Genomic DNA, 20600 nt, shown 5'->3' with positions numbered 1-20600 from the left:
CATTTGGAGTGTTAACATTAATTGGAATTTATTATAGAGTTTGATTTCAAAGTCTAGTAGGGCCTAGGCCTACCTTTTACTGGTGTTCTTGTAACACAATTACGTTCAGTTTTTAATTGTCAGCCTCGCAAATTGTGCTCTTTTCTTGGCATCTGTTGCTTGTCAACTTGTAATGATTAAGTTGTGAAAGTCCGGGGAAAATGTGCACACATACGGGCCTGCGAAACTTAGGAATATTAGGCTCAACATCAAAATCGTTCAATCTTGGCCCGTATCCTTTACCTAACCGAAGCACTGAATTGTTGAATAGTGGCGACTATCAAAATATCCTCTAACTCTAATATTGTAATCCTAACCCATAATCCTTTCCTTAAATTCAGCCATTTAATCCTTAATCGTTTGAATTTTGGGCAACAGTTATTCTAAAGACGTGCTCCATATAGACTAGTTCTATCCCCCTTATACGTACCCCCTAGTATATGTACTACATACAGTAAGCCAAAAAATTAAGGTACCAGTTGTGTTCACCCCTGTATATCCTAAATAAAGACAAATACGTCCGAATTAAACCAAACAGTCAATACCTGTACTCTTTAGCTCTGATTTAGGACCTTACCTGTTGAAATTGGTTGAGAATTAAAGAAACAGTGATCTAAAACCTACCGAAGAGACGATATCAAAAGTTGCACTTTTGTGTTCTAATCAATGAAAGCACGACGTTGGTTTTAACGTGCTAATCAATGGAAGCGCAACGCTACTTCTCTTCTTCACGAACGCATTGTGTACAAATCAATAGGGCATTTAATGCAGCAAACTGCAACTTTTACATTGGTATCTTCCTTGGGTTTTGGGATCGCAGTGTCTTTATTTATTGAACAATTTCAACGAATGAGGTCTTAGATTCGAATGAGGTCTTAGATATTGGCTGCTGGTTCCAATTATGGCATATCTGTTCTTGTTTAGGATTTACAGCAGGTGAACATAACTGGTACCTTAATTTTTTGGCTTACTGTATTTCGATGAACCTATACTGATAGCCCTAGAGCCTAATTCTACCACCCCTTTTTTCTACCCCTATTCTTGGCGCTAATCGATTAACTTATACTGACTGCCCAAGTGCCCAATTCTAACCCATTTATTCTGGCCCTAGTCTTGGCGCTATTCCTATCAAATTAAACTGACTGTTCTAGAGCCTAATTCGAACCCCTTTATTCTAACCCAAGTCTTAGCGCTATTCCTATCAACTTATACTGACTGCCCATGTGCCTAATTCTAAACCCTTTATTCTAACCCTAGTCTTAGCGCTATTCCTATCAACTTATATACTGACTGCACTAGAGCCTAATTCTAAACCCTTTATTCTAACCCTACACTTAGCGCTATTCCTATCAACTTATACTGACTGCCCAAGTGTCTAATTCGAACCCCTTTATTCTAACCCTGGTCTTGGCACTATTCCTAGCATCTTTTATACTGACTGCCATAGAGCCTAATTTTACCCCTAGCCCTAGTCTTGGCGGTATATCAACTATACAGCATTATCTGCTCCTGTCTGCCAGGAATAGTTCCGAATTGGAAAATACTCCACCTCATGCTGTATCATCTCAGGATGGTGTGTTCTATATTCTAGCAATTCTTCCATACACTGCATTGCAACTGGATCAAATTCATAGTGAAATTTATTAACAAACAATTCTGGTCGCCTCCAAAGATACTGGAGGTAGTCAGAACTAAAAATACAAAGATCTCGTACGTAATGCCCATAAGGACATTGGGGAAGCGACTTATCGTAGTCCCATTTACGAAATCGCACATTACTTTCGTTAGGCCTAATTGCCTGTGCGTAGCCTCCAGGTGCTTGGGGCAGCCTATGGAGGGATGATGTGAATGCTTCGTCCGGTATGAAAGTATCATTTAGCCAAGCTAAGAACGTTTTTGATACATTACTATTGACGATAAAATCAACAAAACCGCGTGTAGCTGCAATATACGTATCTCCCTTATATAGTGTGATGTTGTTTGGAGGTTGGCCTTTCGCCGGTTGGGACTTTCCCAACTGTGGTGGCTCATCGAGTGTTGTCGTATGGAATTTATATTTAGTTCTGATTTCAAACTGAGTACCTTTAACTGGTGCTCCAGTAATACAATTACGTCCATAGAACTGTCCATCGTAAGCTTTTAATTGCTTCACAATCTCCAGGTTGGTTTTAAGCGGAAAATCTTGACCACAGAGATTGATGAAATATCTCCATTGGACACGATGGTCTAATAAGTCTTCCATACAATGGAGATCGGCTAAGACTGGACTAATACCACCCCACTGCATCTTCTCTAGTTTAGAGGCCACAAAGACGTTGTCAAAGCAATCAGCAAGTTTCCGAATAGCCCTGTGGAATTCATGTTTGGATTTCAGATCGGCATGAATGCAGTATACGTTTTGTGGCTGGTAGATTGCCCGTAATAGTCTTTCTACCTGCGAATAAATATAAACAGTCATTACAGGATATTAGAAGTCAACCAATATATTAAACCGCTAAGCTTCGTTGAAATAATAAATGACTTTTTCGTGGCCTGTGTATTTACAATGACATAGGTATTTTATACATAGAGTCAGCAACAGTGAAATAAGAAGCAAAAAAAAGTCCGAGATATCATGGAAACGATTGGTGAAAGGAAATGGAAATTGGTAGGACATGATGCGGCATCAATCAAGGACAATATATAGAGATGGACAAAAAGAGTGACAGGGTGGCAACCATGAACAGGAAAGCGAAGAAGAGGAGGCAAAGACGAAAATGGCAAGAGACTTGGCATCATATACAGGTATTACATGGGCAAGGGATGCTTTGCTCAAGACAGACAGAAATACGTGGAAGATTATTGAAGATGGCTCCAAAACACTAGCCTAGCAATTTAAAAAGCGACCAGTACTAGGACTGCTTGCTAAATGAAGAAAAACAGCCACGACAAGCTCACATTCATGAAAGCTGTAAAATTATTATTTTTATCCAGAGTAGAAGAGTAGTTGAAGGATGTAGAAGTAGCGTTGGATGTAAATTATTCAAAACAGTAAAATGAGCATAACGAAAGGGCACAAAATTAATAACTAGTCAAAACATGCTTTATAACCATTGCCTTCTTGACCCTTCGGAATCATCGAAAGACTGATTAGCTGGTAAAGATATTCAAGTTTATTTACCTGTGCCGAATCTTTGTAGACCACCATGGCATAGGCGACAGGAAAATTCTCTTCTTCCTTTGAAAGTGCACGCGATGGATAGCGACGAAGGCGTTTGAATTCATTGCAGTTATGAAGCCATCTGGTTGAAACCTAGAAGATAAAACAACTGAAAGTCTTAACATTCACATGAACTTTCTCAACGTCAGTGTCTTTTAGCTTCCATCAGTACAATGTTGAGACATTGAAGTTACCATCATCTACAACTTGCTACAAGTTGTAGATGATGCCGGGAGATGATGTGATATACGTAACGTACGAGCGTATAACGGTCTAATACTATTACTTCCTCGGGCATCTGGCCCCTATCCCGTAGTATCAGACACAACTTGCTACATTTCGTTGACGATTCCATGAGTCATGACTGTCTCAGACAACTGACTCGCTAACTGCTTCCGTGGTATCAGACAACGTAGAAAGTTCGGATATTATATCATTGTGTGTTTGGGTAACAACACACCAACAGATGCCCCATGTGTTTCTTGTATACAAAAAAGCAGACAAACGAAGTATTTTTGGTCAGTGACAATTTCAGGATATGTAAAGTGTGTGCTAATGATGACACCTATTGTATTTGAATCGTACCAGAGATGTAGAAACAGAGAAATTAATTAAAACCAAAACACCCAAAAAAAAACAGCAAAGGCATTGAACAGCTTTCCGGTCACCCAATACTGGTTGCTAATTATGTACATCGGCAACTCTTTTATCCCTACCTATCCTACACTAAAAGGCGTTGCAGTGGGTGGGTATTTAACATATGGGTGTATGTTTGCCGTACTCATGATGTTTTGAGCTCTGATATGGGCGCTAGAGCCAAGATAAATCTGGCTAGATCTGTCATTTTGTCTACATACCCGGTAACACTGAGACTAGGTCACTAGATTATACGGAGGTCAGACTAGCATTGAACCAATCAATGTTGATCAATTCCAAAGTATAAAAGTGTCGCTGGATTTCATTGGCTCGCTCTAGAGTCGCCTGGGTTTTATACTAATTTATTGTGCATATCTCCACGCCGCCGACAGACTTGATAATTGGTAAACACATCTGACGGCACAATTCTGACCAGTCAATAGCCTGTTGCATAGCGAAAGTTTGACCAATTAGCGGCGTGTCCACCTTCACAAGCTGCATGACGTAAGTTTACATTACAGCCTATTAGCATAGTGACACCCTCTCATGTCCCGAACATGTATCTGATTTTGTAATGGTAAAATTTTTCGTTCCAGGCATCGTTCTCTGCTTGCAATGTTTTGAATTATGTTATAGGACATTATTCAAGTTTGGTAAAGAATATTAACTAGGATTGCCCATCACTGAGACGAAAACTTCGAAACAAGGATATATTTTAAGTCTTTCAAGTTAAGGTATGAAAATTTTCGCTGTGCAAATTTCACGTTTTATCTTAATAAATGTTCATAATTGTCTAACAATAGGCCTTTTCTTCTCTGATTTATTGTGACTTGTCGGCCCGCTTGTCGGCAAATTTTAGTTATATGTTTGATAATAAAATCGCCCGGTAAAATCGCTAAATTGTAATCTTCTTTTTTTTACTATGAAGCTCATCCAGATTTCAAAATCAGTACAGAAACGTAATAATTAACTTTTTTTATCAAGTATTAGCAAACGAATTTTTGTTTCATCTCTGGATCACCCCGTAAGTTAACTAACTTTTCATTCATATGTTAATTAGAAGTAAACAAAATAGTAAATAAATTAAGAGAACCATTTAAAATTTTAATACTAGTAAAAATATAAAACATGCATTTATAGACTCAAATTTGAAGTTGATTCGCGTAGAAGAAAGAAGAATAAAACAAAAATAATAAAGAGAAATGCAAGAAACATAAAAGAAAGAAAAGAAAAGAATAGACAGAAAGAAACCAAGAGAAAAGAAATAAAACATTTACATTCAAACAAACCATCAATTGCTCACACGTACACCGGGAGATCACCCATCGATTTACACGAGTACGGGAAATCCCCTCGATCGCGTATCGTAGGCCATTTAAACCCAACGTGGTTGTTTGTTATGTATCGAGCAAGCTGATTGGCTTAGCCAATATTTTAGTAGTTTATTCGACCAATCAGAAAATTCGTACTTCGCTTCACTGCCAACAATTGTGTGCTGCCAAACCAGGCCGTCGCATTCATTGATTGGCTTATGATTTAGTAAAATCGTCTGTGCAACCAATCACAAAACGGGTTATGGAGCACGTCGGTATAACAATTTTGCTGATGCCAGTGACAGCGTGTGTGTTTATTTGGGAGCAATACATGAATATCGGGAGATTTATCCGCACCAAAAAGAATTATAAATAAACTCATACGGGGGAATTAATGGCTGCAGGACTCAAACAGGGGATATAGCACGATTAGTTTGTAAGCTTTTGCCAGTATTTGTTGCCTGTCATCATTTATAAATAACTGTAAACGTATAACTTGGTTCATGAGTTGTTAACCGGTTGTTAAGCTTAAATTTATTAATTTTCATGATTTGATTTTGTAAAAGCCTGTAGTTTTATCATGTCATATTCACTGATTCTGTCATGGCAGGAAAAAGTGGGTAATACGGGAAGCTCATTGCAGGGAAATTTTCGGTTTTTGACCAAAAAATTAAAGAAATACATACCGGTATGGGAAATATATGTCATACTGGAGGGAAATTTGGTAAAACTGGAGGGAAATTCTGGATTGCTTGCATGGAAAAAAACATTCTGTGTCTGGAACCGATTCATGAATTCGGCTCCATGCGTCGTCTACTAGGTCTGTTTCAAAGGCAACTCTTTTGAAATGGAAACAAGAGTTGATCGATACGTACAATTGGCAATACGACTCTGACGGGATTAAGGCAGTTAAACTAAAGCTACCTGTAAAGTTTGCAACAAGTATTGGCAAAAAATAAAAACTCATTACCCATTTGGCAATTTTCGTCTCAGATAGTCATATTTAGTACAAGGAACTTATACGATGTCCTCATTCACAAACTGATACTAGATCTGTCTAGCGGTCCGAATTTTGAGACATACAAGTTTACGTGGGGAACTAAAGTCATATTGCCATTTTGAAACAAAAATTTACTGAGACACATTTTCACAATGAAGATTTTGAACATTTCTGGATATATTTCTTGAAATATTGGTCATAAATTTTGTGAAACGGAGGCTCCAAATAAGGACTCAGATTGCACCAGAGAGCATCTAGAACTCCAGAGCTGGACCCCGGCCGTAAGGCCGTATAAAATTAATGTTTTGATTCTCGTCCAGAGGATTTTCATGAATTGATGAGGGAGGAGGTGTCTTTTTTTTTTTTCAATGTAAAATTAGCATTGTCAGTAGTTTTCGGTCTTCTCCAACAGTGCTTGAGGAAACGCGAGGCCCTTTTTTTTTTTTCAAATGTGAGATTCTGAGGATAAACCCCTAGAGTACCACAAAAAGACTTGGAAGTGATGCTTGTTCTCTAATAAACTTATTTGTATGTATGAACATTTCATAAATCATTCCAAAGTCTAAACAAATTGAAAAATCTAAAAAAAACTATACAATTTCTGAATGCTTGAGGGAGTCTAGAGGAATACATTGGAATGGTATTTAACACAATTTGAGCAAGTTTGAAATTTCACCCTGGGGTGCAATTTTAGGTGCTCAAAAGTTGAGCTCCTGAATAATTCCAGGAGAACAAATAATGAGCTCCTCATATTTCTATTAAAGGACTGAGTAACACATATATATGACGGCAATCACTGACATTTTTGTATTGTCAAATGTTCAATTCATCATTTTGTCACCAACAATATTAACACAGGCAATCATTACGGTACAGATAAACTTTAACTCAAATATTACACTATCGTCCATGATGATTTTGAAGAACCATTAAAAAACATACACCATGCTGTTGTTTTAATGTATGATGAAATATTTCTATATTATTTCTACTAACATGCCCAACTGAAGACTAGCCAAGTATCAAAATAGTTGTCAAAATTTCAAAATTCTATTCATATTTCTATTTTTTCATGATTTAAAAGTGTAAAAACCTATGACAATTCCACATAGTAATAGAATTTTTGAGACATGCACTGCATTGGGGTAATTAAAAAGTTTACACTTATTTTCATATATTCTTTAACCATGTTAACAGTCCATGCTCATATGTTGTATTACTTCCTGAAAGGCCTGTTCAGTTATCAACATAATCCGAAAAGCGTAAAACACCTTAAAATTATGTTTTTCTTCCTAGGTCTACTGTATCAGTTCTGTTTTTACACCTTGTAATAAAACCATAGCATAAGTCAATATCAATAATTGCCGAAACTCGAAAAACAATCTACAATTATATTATGTTATTGTTGTATCCATTTTAATATTTAACTCTTCTTTAAATGTTTTTGTAAACACTTTCATAGCAATTTCCAACTATGTCATCTCTCCATATTTAAAACCAAACAGTCTAATTTCCCAATATTACCAAATGCCCGACCCATCGACTCGTCCAAACACACAAGGTTCTGAACAGAAACAGTATACAACCAGCTACAACCACACACGTTTTCCAAACACTACCGCTCTCCATCTAACACCAACATCAGCTAATAACCGCCAAACCCGAGAACCGTGAAAGCCGAGAACCGCTCTAGTTATTAATGATAATCGATGACTGAATGACTGACAGCATATTATAATTTACTTGCCTCACAATCGGACGGCACAAGCGCTTTACCTTCATCTCCGTTAAAACAAAGCTTCTGTTCTCTCAACATTGCACGGACTTTGCCCAGCTCTGTATTATCGCCATCAAACACCGCTGAACAATTCACCTCGTATCGTTTGTGAAATTCCGGCAAAGCTGATTGCGAATGCGAAAGAAATTTCGGCGGACTTGGTGGCGAAAGCGCCGTTTTAATTGATTGACTTAAGTGACCTGAAGTTTTTTAAATGGGCTTCTTCAGTCATTCTCCATGCTGGGTTATTGTTGACATGGCTAGAGAAGTAACTGTAACATAATACTAGCAATAATACCATCAATAAAAACTTTATTATGAATGCTTTCATTGTCACCAGTTTAATACATTCAAAAGTTTGATTACACCAAGGAAAATATTTGTACTACATTCACAAACACAGTGTCTTCACGAATAATACTCCGTAAGTCTTATTTGAAGAGTAAGTAGTTCTACTTTCTGACTGTACCGTTTAACGAGCAGTATTCAGTTGATAATTCTAGTGTTCATTTGGCCATGACACCATACAACAGTTGTGGCGAGGTTCCTTGCTTGGATCATTGAAGAGGGATCCGACCATGTACCTGCAGGTGAAAGAATAATAACTCCGAAGTGGTTCTCATTAATCTAAATATCAGTCATGTTTGAACGCCGTTAATCTTTAAGTACAATATCCCTTTGCTACGCACTTTGCTTGCAGCAAGAAAAATGAATATTCCAAATGACGCTTCTTCCGTATCACGGTGAGCACATGTTTTAGAAAATACTATCTATGCAATGCACCCGACATATCGCTGTAATATAAACTGATCCAACAATGTCCAACGTTGCAATAATTGATTTCATTGTCTTTAAACACTAAACTTAGAAACTCTTTGGGTCTTTTCATATACATCTCATTTTGCGATTGAACATGATTTTGTTCGCCTGAGGAATTATGATGAAAACAGAATATGGGTACCATTGGTGTACCAGTAATATTATACATCATGATAGCGTCAAAAAGTTCGAAAATATCTTAGCATAACTGAGGATTGACCTCGCGTTTAATACCCAATGCATTCAAATGTCATTGCTTCAGTATACAAGCATATTGGGGTTAAAGAACTGTGTCATGTCACATGCGATTAGTACTACACCCTGATATCATCAGTGTGATCCCTCCAGATGCTAGTGACAGCGCGTATGATGAAGATTGACATAAACGACCGGCATAAACGTAAAAATGATAAGGCTTCTCACCCGGGGCTTCTCAATATCAAAAGTAATACAGGAGTCCCAAAATGATTAAACCGGCACATGCTTTTCAAAGACATTACGTAAAGACAGCCGGTTTCACCACAGCAATTTGAAGTTCGTGGCGGAGGATTGTGTGTTGCGCAAGTTTACAGAAAATATATTGTTACTCACGCCATATGTTGATGGTGGGATAAAACTTATTTTCATATTATAAAAAATACCAATTATTGACAATTTCCCAATCGATGGGTACTAATCCATGACACCCTGAAAAGAAGTTTCCAATATCAAATAATAAAAAAGACGTTATATTTGATGGTCATTTAAGAAATGTGGACTTTTAATTAATATATTTCTGTACAGAAAGGTTCCCTTTTCCGTCTATTTTCGTGCCTTTTATAGGACAGCTCAAAACAAACCCTGCCAAAGAATCTTACAGTACAAACTTAATGCTGATAATTTAAGCTTATTTAACAAATTTGAATATCTTCAATTAAAAGTGTACAATTTCAGGTGACATTAACGTTTTAAGTTGTGATTATGTTTTGAAATAAAACATCGTATGTGCAGGACAGTTTGCTGTTCCCTGCTAGACTATCGTAACCCACCACTTACGATAATCTATCGTAACCCACCACTTATGATAATCTATCGTAACCCCAATCTATCGTAACCCACCACTTATGATAATCTATCGTAACCCACCACTTACGATAATCTATTGCAACCCACCACTTACGATAATCTATATCGTAACCCACCACTTACGATAATCTATTGCAACCCACCACTTACGATAATCTATCGTAACCCACCACTTACGATAGTCTATCATAACCCACCACTTACGATAATCTATCGTAACCCACCACTCACGATAATCTATCGTTACCCACCACTCACGATAATCTATCGTTACCCACCACTTGCTATAATATATTGCAACCCACCACTTACGATAATCTATCGTAACCCACCACTTACGATAATCGATTACTCCTCTTCACCCAGGCGTATAAATGGGTACTGGCGTTCTTAAATGCTGGGAAGGTAACAGACTCGCTGTGGAGGAGGTGTAGCGATCCCCCTATAGCAACATTACATGGAGGAAAATCTGGTCCAATCGCCAATGAAAAAGACATTGGCACTCCGATCACTGTTTATACATGATCGTCTCCTTTACCTTATCGTAACCCACCAATACGATAGTCTTGCATTGTAATGCTATTTTAGTTGGGTGCAAGACTGTCGTAAGTACCACTTACCATAGCATTTTGCTAATTTTCTGTTGAAGGCTATCGTAAGGGCAGCACTTACCATATTACAGTCTTGCAATGAAAAGGAGTGCAAAATGCAAGACGATCGTAAGCGGCATATACGATGGTCTTGCAGGAAACTGCAAAACTTAACTCAGTGCTTTCGATATTCTTGTTTTGTTTGTTTGTTTGTTTTGGGGTTGTTGTGTTGTTGTTTTGGGGGGGTGTTCTTTAATATTCTATTGTCTAAATGAATAGATTAAGCACATTTCATTCCTATTGTAATATTTGCTGATCCAAATATTTTCCATTTTTTTAAACACAAAAACTTGAGGAATCTGCCTATTAACGTTTGCACAGTATTTGTTGTGTGAGATAAAGAGTACACCAGACATATCGAATACGAGGAATGTCCTTCTGATATCAAATAATTTTTACTAATTTTATTTTATTTATTTATTGAAATTCGCGACATAATACAAATTTTATGACAAATTATTAAAATGTTTGATATTTAACAGTCCTCGAAGTAAACTTTATGAATCTAAATATGTGTATTTTCGTATTGAAGATATGGAAAAATCGATATCTTTAATACGAAAGGCCCAAATTTTCAATTGATCGTTGGCTTTTCATCCCAGCTACATACACTTTAAGTATATATCATTAGATTTATAAAGTTTACTTTGAGGACTGTTAAATATCAAAAATATCAATTTTTAATATTTGCCATAAAATGTGTATTACATCGCTAATTTCAAAAAATCCAAATTATTTGATATCAAAAGGATATTCTTCGTATTCAGAATGCAATTCAATATGTCTGGTGTGCTCTCATGTCCCGCAAAAATACTGTCCAAACGTTGCTACCAGAGCCTGTAGGTTAAATACCACTAATTATGTATTACACGGGTTTCAATGGGAAAATGCCTAATTTCGGGTGGAATTTTCTCATATTCAGAACTCTCACAGTTCAATGCCACCAATATCAGGTGAAACTAAATGATTTAGATGCCAAATGATCAAAAATGATCAACATAGGTTGACCTGAGACTTTTCTTGTTTTAACGCGCTGAACGGTAAACACCTTAAAATGACAGTGCGCCCTCGAAGCTGAAAGTTACAATATGATAGGGCGACTTTTTACTAAAAACCGAAGCCGTGCGTATGAATTTTGGTACTATTACATCAAAAATGTCATATAATGAGAGAAAATGTACCATTTTGAAGCATCAAACTCTAAAAAGTACTTTTTGGCTAGATAGCTTGATCAATTTCAGCGATTTTAATGCAGTCTTTTCGAATGCCATGAAAACAAATAGTTACTCATCGTATTTCAATGTATCGCCCAGGCCTATTAGTGGTATTTAACCTGTAATGAAATATAGTCTTGAATTCTGCCAATGATGTATCATGTCTTCAGATGACGACTTCTGTAATCCAAAAGCTCCTCCATACACTGCATAGTAATCGGATCGTAATCATAGTAGAATTTATTTACAAACAAATGCGGTACGTCATACAAATGCTCTAAATAATTCGACTCAAATATGCACAATTGTCGCACAAATTTCCCTCGACACGATGGGTTTTTTAAATCTTCCGCCCATTTACGGAATCTTATGTAACTCTCTTTCATTTCTGTAATCTCTCCTCCTGGTGCTCCTATTGAACGATGCAAAGAATTTGGGAACGTTTCCTCAGGTAGATACGTATCATTACACCATTGTAAGAATGCGATAGCTCGTGGATCCTTTACCATAAAGTCTACAAACTCACGAGTTGCCGCCATATAATTATCTCCTTTATAAATCGTGATATTATAGGGTGGCGGTCTTTTCACGTAACCGCTATTTTGGGGTGGTATATACCCATCGCTTGAATTCGAGTAGAATTTAAATCGAGTTCGCCATGCAAAATTATCATCTGAATCTGGTCCTACTTTACCACCTTCAATGTAGTTTTTACCATTGTAAGTTTTCATTAATTGTACGATTTCTAAATTAGTTTTTAACGGAAAATCCTGTCCGCAGAGATTCAGTAGATATTTCCATTGTACAGGGTGGTTGAGAAGTTCTCTCATACAGTGAATATCAGCCATCAGACGAGAAAAATTCCCCCATTGAATGTTTTCAAGCTTAGGTGGTATGATGATGTTCGGAAAACATGAGGCGAGTTTGTGTATTGCGTGTTGGAAATTGGCGGGAGATTTTAAATCTGGATGAATGCAGTAGATGTTTTGTGGTTGGTAGATGGCTCTGAACAATCTCTCGATCTGAAACAAGCATTATTGTATGATCATAATTACAGCAAAATGAAAAAGTAATATAAAATAATTGTACAAAAAATATGTAAGTCTGTATAGGTTTCAAAGAAGATTTGTTTACATTGTGCATGATTGTAAACTGGCCTCAAAAAGAAACTTATAATTTTTCACAAGATCATATCTTAAAATCCTGTTCATAAAAGTGAACAAAAATTACACACATGATTACTTCAATACTCTACTCTCAACACTGGTCAGTAACCAAACAGTTGTCAAACTGACACAACAGCAAAATGCACTGACATGGAACACCTACCTGGACCACATTCACAGCTCAACAGAATTATTCGCCTGTACATCAACAAAAATTACACACAGGATTACTTCAATATTCTACTCTAAACACATATCAGTAACCAAGCAGTTGTCCAACTGACACAACAGTAAAATGCACTGACACGGACAGCTTTGATACCCCTCGTATAGCAAAATTAAGCTTGTTTTATATTTATGATGTTATCATGACAAGAAGAACAATTCAATTACCTGATGTAATTTAATAATATACTAATTGCATCAGATGATTGATTTACCTGATACATCAGCAGCAGTAATTGCACAGGTAATTGCATCCGTCACGTTTAACACGTGCTTAAGTAGATGTGTTAGAGTTCATGTGCTCCCATTGTTAAATACCCAAAGGAAAGTTTGAAGTAATATAGCGATACTATATAGATATGAGCAACAAATTGCAACATACAAGATAATCTGATCTTCATAATATCAATATTTTTAAATATTGTCTTAAAAGACAATCCGATGTATGTATCTTCTGACGATACTAGCTTATGTATAAGACGGTTCAGGTGTAAAGTATAGCGAACTTCAGAAGATAACAACATAATCTAATAACATACAAGACTAAATGTATGATATATCTTCAAAAGATAGTAACATATAAGACAATCTAATGTAATGTATGAGCGATCTTCAGAAGATAGCAACATATAAGACGATCTAATGTATGAGCTATCTTCAGAAGATAACCACATAAGACGATCTAATGTATGAGCTATCTTCAGAAGATAGTAACATATATGACGATTTGATGTATGAGCTATCTTCAGAAGATAGCAACATATAAGACTATATGATGTGTGAGCTATCTTCAGAAGATAGCAACATATAAGACGATCTAATGTATGAGCTATCTTCAGAAGATAGCAACATATAAGACGATCTAATGTATGAGCTATCTTCAGAAGATAACAACATATAAGACGATCTAATGTATGAGCTATCTTCAGAAGATAGCAACATATAAGACGATCTAATGTATGAGCTATCTTCAGAAGATAGCAACATATAAGACGATCTAATGTATGAGCTATCTTCAGAAGATAGCAACATATATGACGATTTGATGTATGAGCTATCTTCAGAAGATAACAACATATAAGACTATATGATGTGTGAGCTATCTTCAGAAGATAGCAACATATAAGACTATATGATGTGATGAGCTATCTTCAGAAGATAGCAACATATAAGACGATCTAATGTATGAGCTATCTTCAGAAGATAGCAACATATAAGACTATATGATGTGTGAGCTATCTTCAGAAGATAGCAACATATAAGACGATCTAATGTATGAGCTATCTTCAGAAGATAACAACATATAAGACGATCTAATGTATGAGCTATCTTCAGAAGATAACAACATATAAGACGATCTAATGTATGAGCTATCGTCAGAAGATAGCAACATATAAGACGATCTAATGTATGAGCTATCTTCAGAAGATAGCAACATATAAGACTATATGATGTGTGAGCTATCTTCAGAAGATAGCAACATATAAGACGATCTAATGAGCTATCGTCAGAAGATAGCAACATATAAGACGATCTAATGTATGAGCTATCTTCAGAAGATAGCAACATATAAGACGATCTAATGTGTGAGCTATCTTCAGAAGATAGTAACATATAAAACGATATGATGTATCATGAGATATCTTCAGAAGATAGCAACATATAAGTTCACATGTCGGTCGTTAAAACCTTGCCTCGCATAGTTTTATACAACGGGGCCAAAAATCCGAATTTGACACTTTTGGCTTTAACTCAAATTCTGCTAATTCGACTCATCTGCACTGTGGTTTTTCATATTTAATATTAAATTATTTATTTCTAATACAAATCGCGTTTTTTTGTGATGCAATTATGGCACATAAAATGTAGCCAAATATAATGGTTTTAATCTTTAATACCTTTACTTTTTTGCATTTCTTCTTTGTAGTAGTGGGCCATTCTAGTTAAAACCCGTACATCCCTTTGAAAGACATGACCTTAAGGGCTGGGGTATGAACGTTTGGACAGTATTTATTTTGGGACATTAGAACACATCAGACATATCGAATTGCATTCTGAATACGAAGAATGTCATTCTGATATCAAATAATTTTGATTTTTGAAATTCGCAATTTAATACACATTTTATGGCAAATCATTAAAATTGATATTTTTGATATTTAACAGTACTCGAAGTAAACTTTATAAATCTGATGATTTATACTTAAAGTGTATGTAGGTGGGATGAAAAGCCGACGATCAATTGAAAATTTGGACATTTCGTATTGAATATATGGATTTTTTTCCAAAAACACCAAAAAAAAATTAGGTCTTTTGGGGAAAAAAATCCATATATTCAATATGAAAGGTCAACATTTTCAATTGACCGTCGGCTTTTCCTCCCTGCTACATACACTTTAAGAATATATCATTAGATTTATATAATTTACTTCGAGGACTGTTATGTATCAAAAATTTGAAAAATATCAAATTTTTATAATTTGTCATAAAATTTGAATTATATCGTGATTTTCAAAAAATGAAAATTATTTGATATCAGAAAGACATGCTTCGTATTCAGAATGCAATTCGATAGGTCTGAGGTGCTCTCATGTCCCACAAATAATACTGTCGAAACGCAATAAACGCTCATTCTAGATCCCTTAAGGGTAGACTATTATTCGTATTATTCATGGTTTATTCAAACACACTCGCAGCTAAAAGCTGAATTGCTGTGAAGTTCACATATAAACAAGATATTCCTGAAAAAAATTGGTGTCAGTTCCAATTTACAATGTAATTATTATTTGAATGTAGGCCTAATGTTAAAGATGGCTCCGAAAAATGGCCAAAAGCAATTCGACAAATAAAAAAATAGGCAAATGTGGTGACTAATTTGCATATCTTGCGACAAAAAATGCATCGGATCTTACGACTGCCGCTTAACACAACCTCATCAAGTTACATCCCTATACGTCTCACCAGTTCGAAATGGAAAAAAAAACACCCAAAAACAAATTTTAAGTTAAATATGCAAATTAGCTACATAATTTGCGCCAAAAATTGCATCAAGTCTTAGGGCAGCCACTTACCACCACCCTACCAAGTTATACCCCAATACACCTCACCAGCTCCGTGAAACTGCCGCTTAGGGGCTGGCATTTTCTTCGGAAGGGGCGGGGGTCCCAAATATGTCGGTGACCGGAGTCAATTGTTTATGACCCCCCCTATCGCGGGCAAATTTTTTTACGACCCCCCTATCGCGGGTCGAAAAATTTTATGACCCCCCCCCCTTCCAACTACGCAGACTCAAGAAAATTATTCATTGCTGGAACTAAGGCGCGGAGCGCGCCAAAACTTAAAAGTGAAGAAAGTGTGTGGAGCGTGATAAAATTTTTATTGTAAGTGTAAAGAAGGCGCGCGGAGCGTGTAAAAATTTTGCATAGATTGTATGCACATTTCGATTGCGAAGTTAAAAAATGCGCGCGCAGCGTGCGCAAATTTTGAGTCACCAGCCCTTAATAATTCTATAACCCCCCTATTTTGGGTGTTAAAAAATTATAACCCCCCTATTTTGGGTCTGAAAATTCTATGACCCCCGCTGTATTTTTGTGACCCCCCACTTCCGAAGAAAATGCCAGCCCCCTTACCACAACCTCATCAAGTTATATCCCTATACGCCTCACCAGTTCTTCGAAATGGCAAAAAAAAAACCCAAAAAAAACTATTTTTAAGTTAAATATGCAAATTAGTTACTTAATTTGCATATTTTGCACCAAAAATGCATCAAGTCTTATAGGGCAGCCACTTACCACCACCCTACCAAGTTAAACCCAGATACACCTCACCAGCTCCGAGAAACTAACCTGGAAGCCAAAGGCATTTAAAAACAAAGTTCACACAATACAAATGTATTGCATAAGGCAATTTATAAGTCATTTTAAATGATTTTAAATGTGACGTATACAATTTGTCTATAACACAGGGAGATATAAAATGTAGGGATTTGGGTACTTTTTGTTCAATTTTCACAGAAATTGAAGGATTTTGACCTTTGTTTTTGTTTGTCTGTTTACCCTTGGGTCGCTGAAACAAAGAATTATATTAATTAAATCACCTAATTATTAATAAAGGACAAAGAAGGATAAAAGCAAAAGTGTGCTTCATTTAGTTAAAACAATAGTAACATCCCTGTTGTGTACAAAAATATAACTCTATACGACAATGCAAATCAGGATCAATTCATGGACTAAGTGGCAGTGAGTGCACAGGGATGTGTTGAGTATGTAAATTAAATGGTACAGCCAAAATGCCAATGGGTATGTAATTTAACTAGAACAGCCTTAAATTGATATCGATATTAACATTGACGTCACAGATTCGATTTGTCACGTGATCGTCAAACCTGTACTAAAGGTGTCAGTTCTGCAGGAACTGACACAAAAATACAATATACAACATGAAATATAAAGGATATTAAAGAACATCAAAAACACACATTTGACCAAACAGGCGAAACTCCCTCCCTGCAAACCTAATCCCAAGGTGGAAAAGTCCTCTAAAAAAGGAGAGGACATAAACCCCAGGAAAAGTTTGAAAAGAGGTGGCCTCGCCCCCGGACAAAAACATTATGACCAATGAGTTGGCAATACTATCCAGAGCATAAATAAACACAAGATCGATATTGCACATAAGTTAAAGATACATTGTTCAAATGACATATAAAAGAGAATATATTAAGCATTATTTAACCATGTTAACAGGTTGACCATGTAAGGGATTGCGCTGTCACGATATCTATTTGTGCGCCACCTAGGAAGAGTAAGTTTGTGTCCATTTCTGAGCTCACGGCCATGTATTTTCACCCTTTCTTCAGGAAGTCATTCACGAAAAGACTAGGTATTGTTGGTCGAAGCAGCCAAAAATAAATCGATTTTCATTATCTAAATCAATATATTATTGATAAATAACACTTGCACAAGTTCATTCTACAAATCATATATTTTGAAAACTTGCTTGATTTATCGTTGTTATGAGTTATGTACGTTTTATACAAGTGTTATTGTTTCAGCCCTCTTTACAACTTAACTCAAGAATCGCAGGACCTAGAAAAGTATATATGTGATATTTGCATTCTTCTACACGTTTTGAAATGATCAATGCATTTTTACCAAAGCTCACTACCATTCGCAAGATGCGGTGAACTACCAAATCGCAACAGATTAAAATGGTTGCTAAACTTAATCTCATATATAGACAGGGAATATTAATTTCTAATGGGGTTACCTGAATGGGCCACGCCATTTGAAAACTACACTCTTCTCCCTGTGTGGGAAACGAAGGTCATGTCTTCCATATAGGGTGTATGGATTTTAACTGGAAAAGTCCATTTACCTGAGCTGCGTCTTTGTGTGCAACAATGATGTAAGCAATAGGGAAGTCATCTTCCTCTGACGTCATGGGTTTATGTGGGTATCGTCTGTATTGTTTATATTCCTCACAATTCCATAACCATTCGATGACCTAAAAACAATCAACATAAGTAGGCATTGGGGTACGTTACGCATCCTGTGCACATGAACAGTCTACTTCGGTTATATTTATAAATGCGCTTTTATAAATACGCACGTGACCACCTAGCCCTCCGAGCTGCCATAACAGCTTGTAGAAAGTAAGTCTCGAAGTGACCTTCTACATAGCGGGTGGTCGTCCTATACATTTGAATGTAAAGGCGGAACAACACGAGACTATTGTGCAGCAAAATTATCTATTTTGTTGAACTTTGTGATTATATTGTAAACGTGTCCGACGTTGAATGTTTTCTGCCGTTGTCAAATACTTCCAAAATGTTGTTTTTGATACCATATTACATATTCGGAATCCCCCCGCCCCGTGTATAATAATTTTACACTAATAAATTTGATGATATTTATCTCAGGGTTACTATCCTTTTCTGTATCAATACATGAGGAATTAGTCAAACTTGTTTGGGTAAAAGCACATTTATATTAATATAACTGAAGTATATACTATGAACATAATATAAACACAATGGGAACGATTGCCCCTACAAGAGGAAACTGCGTATAATTAATAAGAAAGAAAGAACAGTTTACCAACCCAAAGTCTTACAATTAAACCAGACAACAAATAAACACAAATCCCGAGTGGCACACAACCCAACAAAAAGAAAGGGAATGCGTCTGCGCGGGATTCGAACCCACGTTGGTTCGAGTTAGGTTATGTTGTTGTCTTGTTAAATTGTAACACTTTGGGTTGGTAAACTGTTCTTTCTTTCTCATAAAGAATCAAACTTTGGGTGAGGCCAGTGGCATACGCAGAGGGGCTATGGGCGACAGCCCTACCACCCCCCCACTTTTGGAGAAATGCAAATAGTCGGTGAAATGACCCCTGTGGGGAAATTTCTGGGGCTATCATATGCTTGTCGGAAGATGAAAATGCTTGGTATAAGCATACCTCGAGAACAAAACACATTTATTTCTATAATTAGCCATCTAGAGAATTGGAACTCTATTCCGCTCTAATGATACAGGATTTTTTAATAGCTCAGTTGGTATAAGAGCGCTGGTTTGGAGCTTCAGGGGTCCCGGGTTCAAGTCTTGGTCAAGGATGATGATTCCTTTATCAATCTGCATTATTGCATACATTACCTCATTATCGGTCGGTACTAGGAATCTCCCATTATTCACAACATCTCTCTGGTAAACCAATTTAGCATGTATCAATTCCCTTTGCGGTGGGGTCCCAAGAAACAACGTAGTACAGTTCACTGGGTAATATTTATGATACGGTGAAATAAAGGTATTCATCTCAGGTCTACTTGTCTGCTGTTGGTCTTCATGTACTTCTGTCTCTGGTGAAAGCGTCTGTTGAATATAGCGATATTGTACTTCTGTTTGTCTCTGAAAGGGGCAATCGCTTCTGGGTCGTTGAGTGTAAAACCCATGAATGACGAGAGCGATGAAAGCAATTATTGCGATATACGCGACTCGAACCTGCAACTTGCTGGTTTTGGCTGACCATGCCATGTTTTACTTTCTTTGACGTTGACCTATTAAGATCTATAATTATTAGCATGCCTATTTTGACCGTATAGAATATGGGGAAACAAGATAACAATATGACACTTACACAATAATGAATTCTACATGTCAAAATTTATCCAAGTGTCATTTATTAGATTAGGAAGATAACGAGTCAGATGCGTACTTATTTATTTACACAGCGATATCACTTATATATGAAATACTCAATATCGCTTTTACGGCGGGAATTTAATTGTCCAAATTGAAAATTTCAAGTTTGCCATCTGACAAGCATGAAACCGATATAAGCTTTCGTCAAAATTAGTTCGAACTTCTTAGGATACAAATAACGGTATTTAAAACGTATGTAGACTTAACCTCCATAGACAACATCTGTAGACTAGACATTCCCGCATTTCAAATATATAGTTTTGGTTTCTCTATTGTTCAGAAACCAAAAATCAAGGGATTA

General features: G+C 36.5%; 2 protein-coding genes across 2 annotated transcripts; both read right to left on the bottom strand.

The window, feature by feature from the left end:
- Window positions 1-1528: 1528 nt before the first annotated feature.
- On the bottom strand, window positions 1529-7969 carry LOC140158006 (beta-1,3-galactosyl-O-glycosyl-glycoprotein beta-1,6-N-acetylglucosaminyltransferase 4-like). The gene is made up of 3 exons (XM_072181255.1): window positions 7964-7969; window positions 3200-3331; window positions 1529-2473 (listed from the first exon to the last, which is right to left on the bottom strand). The coding sequence occupies exons 1-3, from the start codon at window positions 7967-7969 to the stop codon at window positions 1529-1531; spliced, it is 1083 nt and encodes a 360-aa protein (XP_072037356.1).
- Window positions 7970-11870: 3901 nt separating this feature from the next.
- LOC140158005 (beta-1,3-galactosyl-O-glycosyl-glycoprotein beta-1,6-N-acetylglucosaminyltransferase 4-like) lies at window positions 11871-20131 on the bottom strand. Its single transcript, XM_072181254.1, has 3 exons — window positions 20099-20131; window positions 18477-18605; window positions 11871-12734 (listed from the first exon to the last, which is right to left on the bottom strand). Exons 1-3 carry the CDS (start codon window positions 20129-20131, stop codon window positions 11871-11873), a joined length of 1026 nt encoding a protein of 341 aa, XP_072037355.1.
- Window positions 20132-20600: the final 469 nt, after the last annotated feature.

Source organism: Amphiura filiformis, chromosome 7 (genome assembly GCF_039555335.1).
Source record: "Amphiura filiformis chromosome 7, Afil_fr2py, whole genome shotgun sequence".
Lineage (NCBI taxonomy): Eukaryota > Metazoa > Echinodermata > Ophiuroidea > Amphilepidida > Amphiuridae > Amphiura > Amphiura filiformis.
Note: the sequence above shows the minus strand (reverse complement) of the source record. Positions and strands in the feature narration are given on the sequence as shown.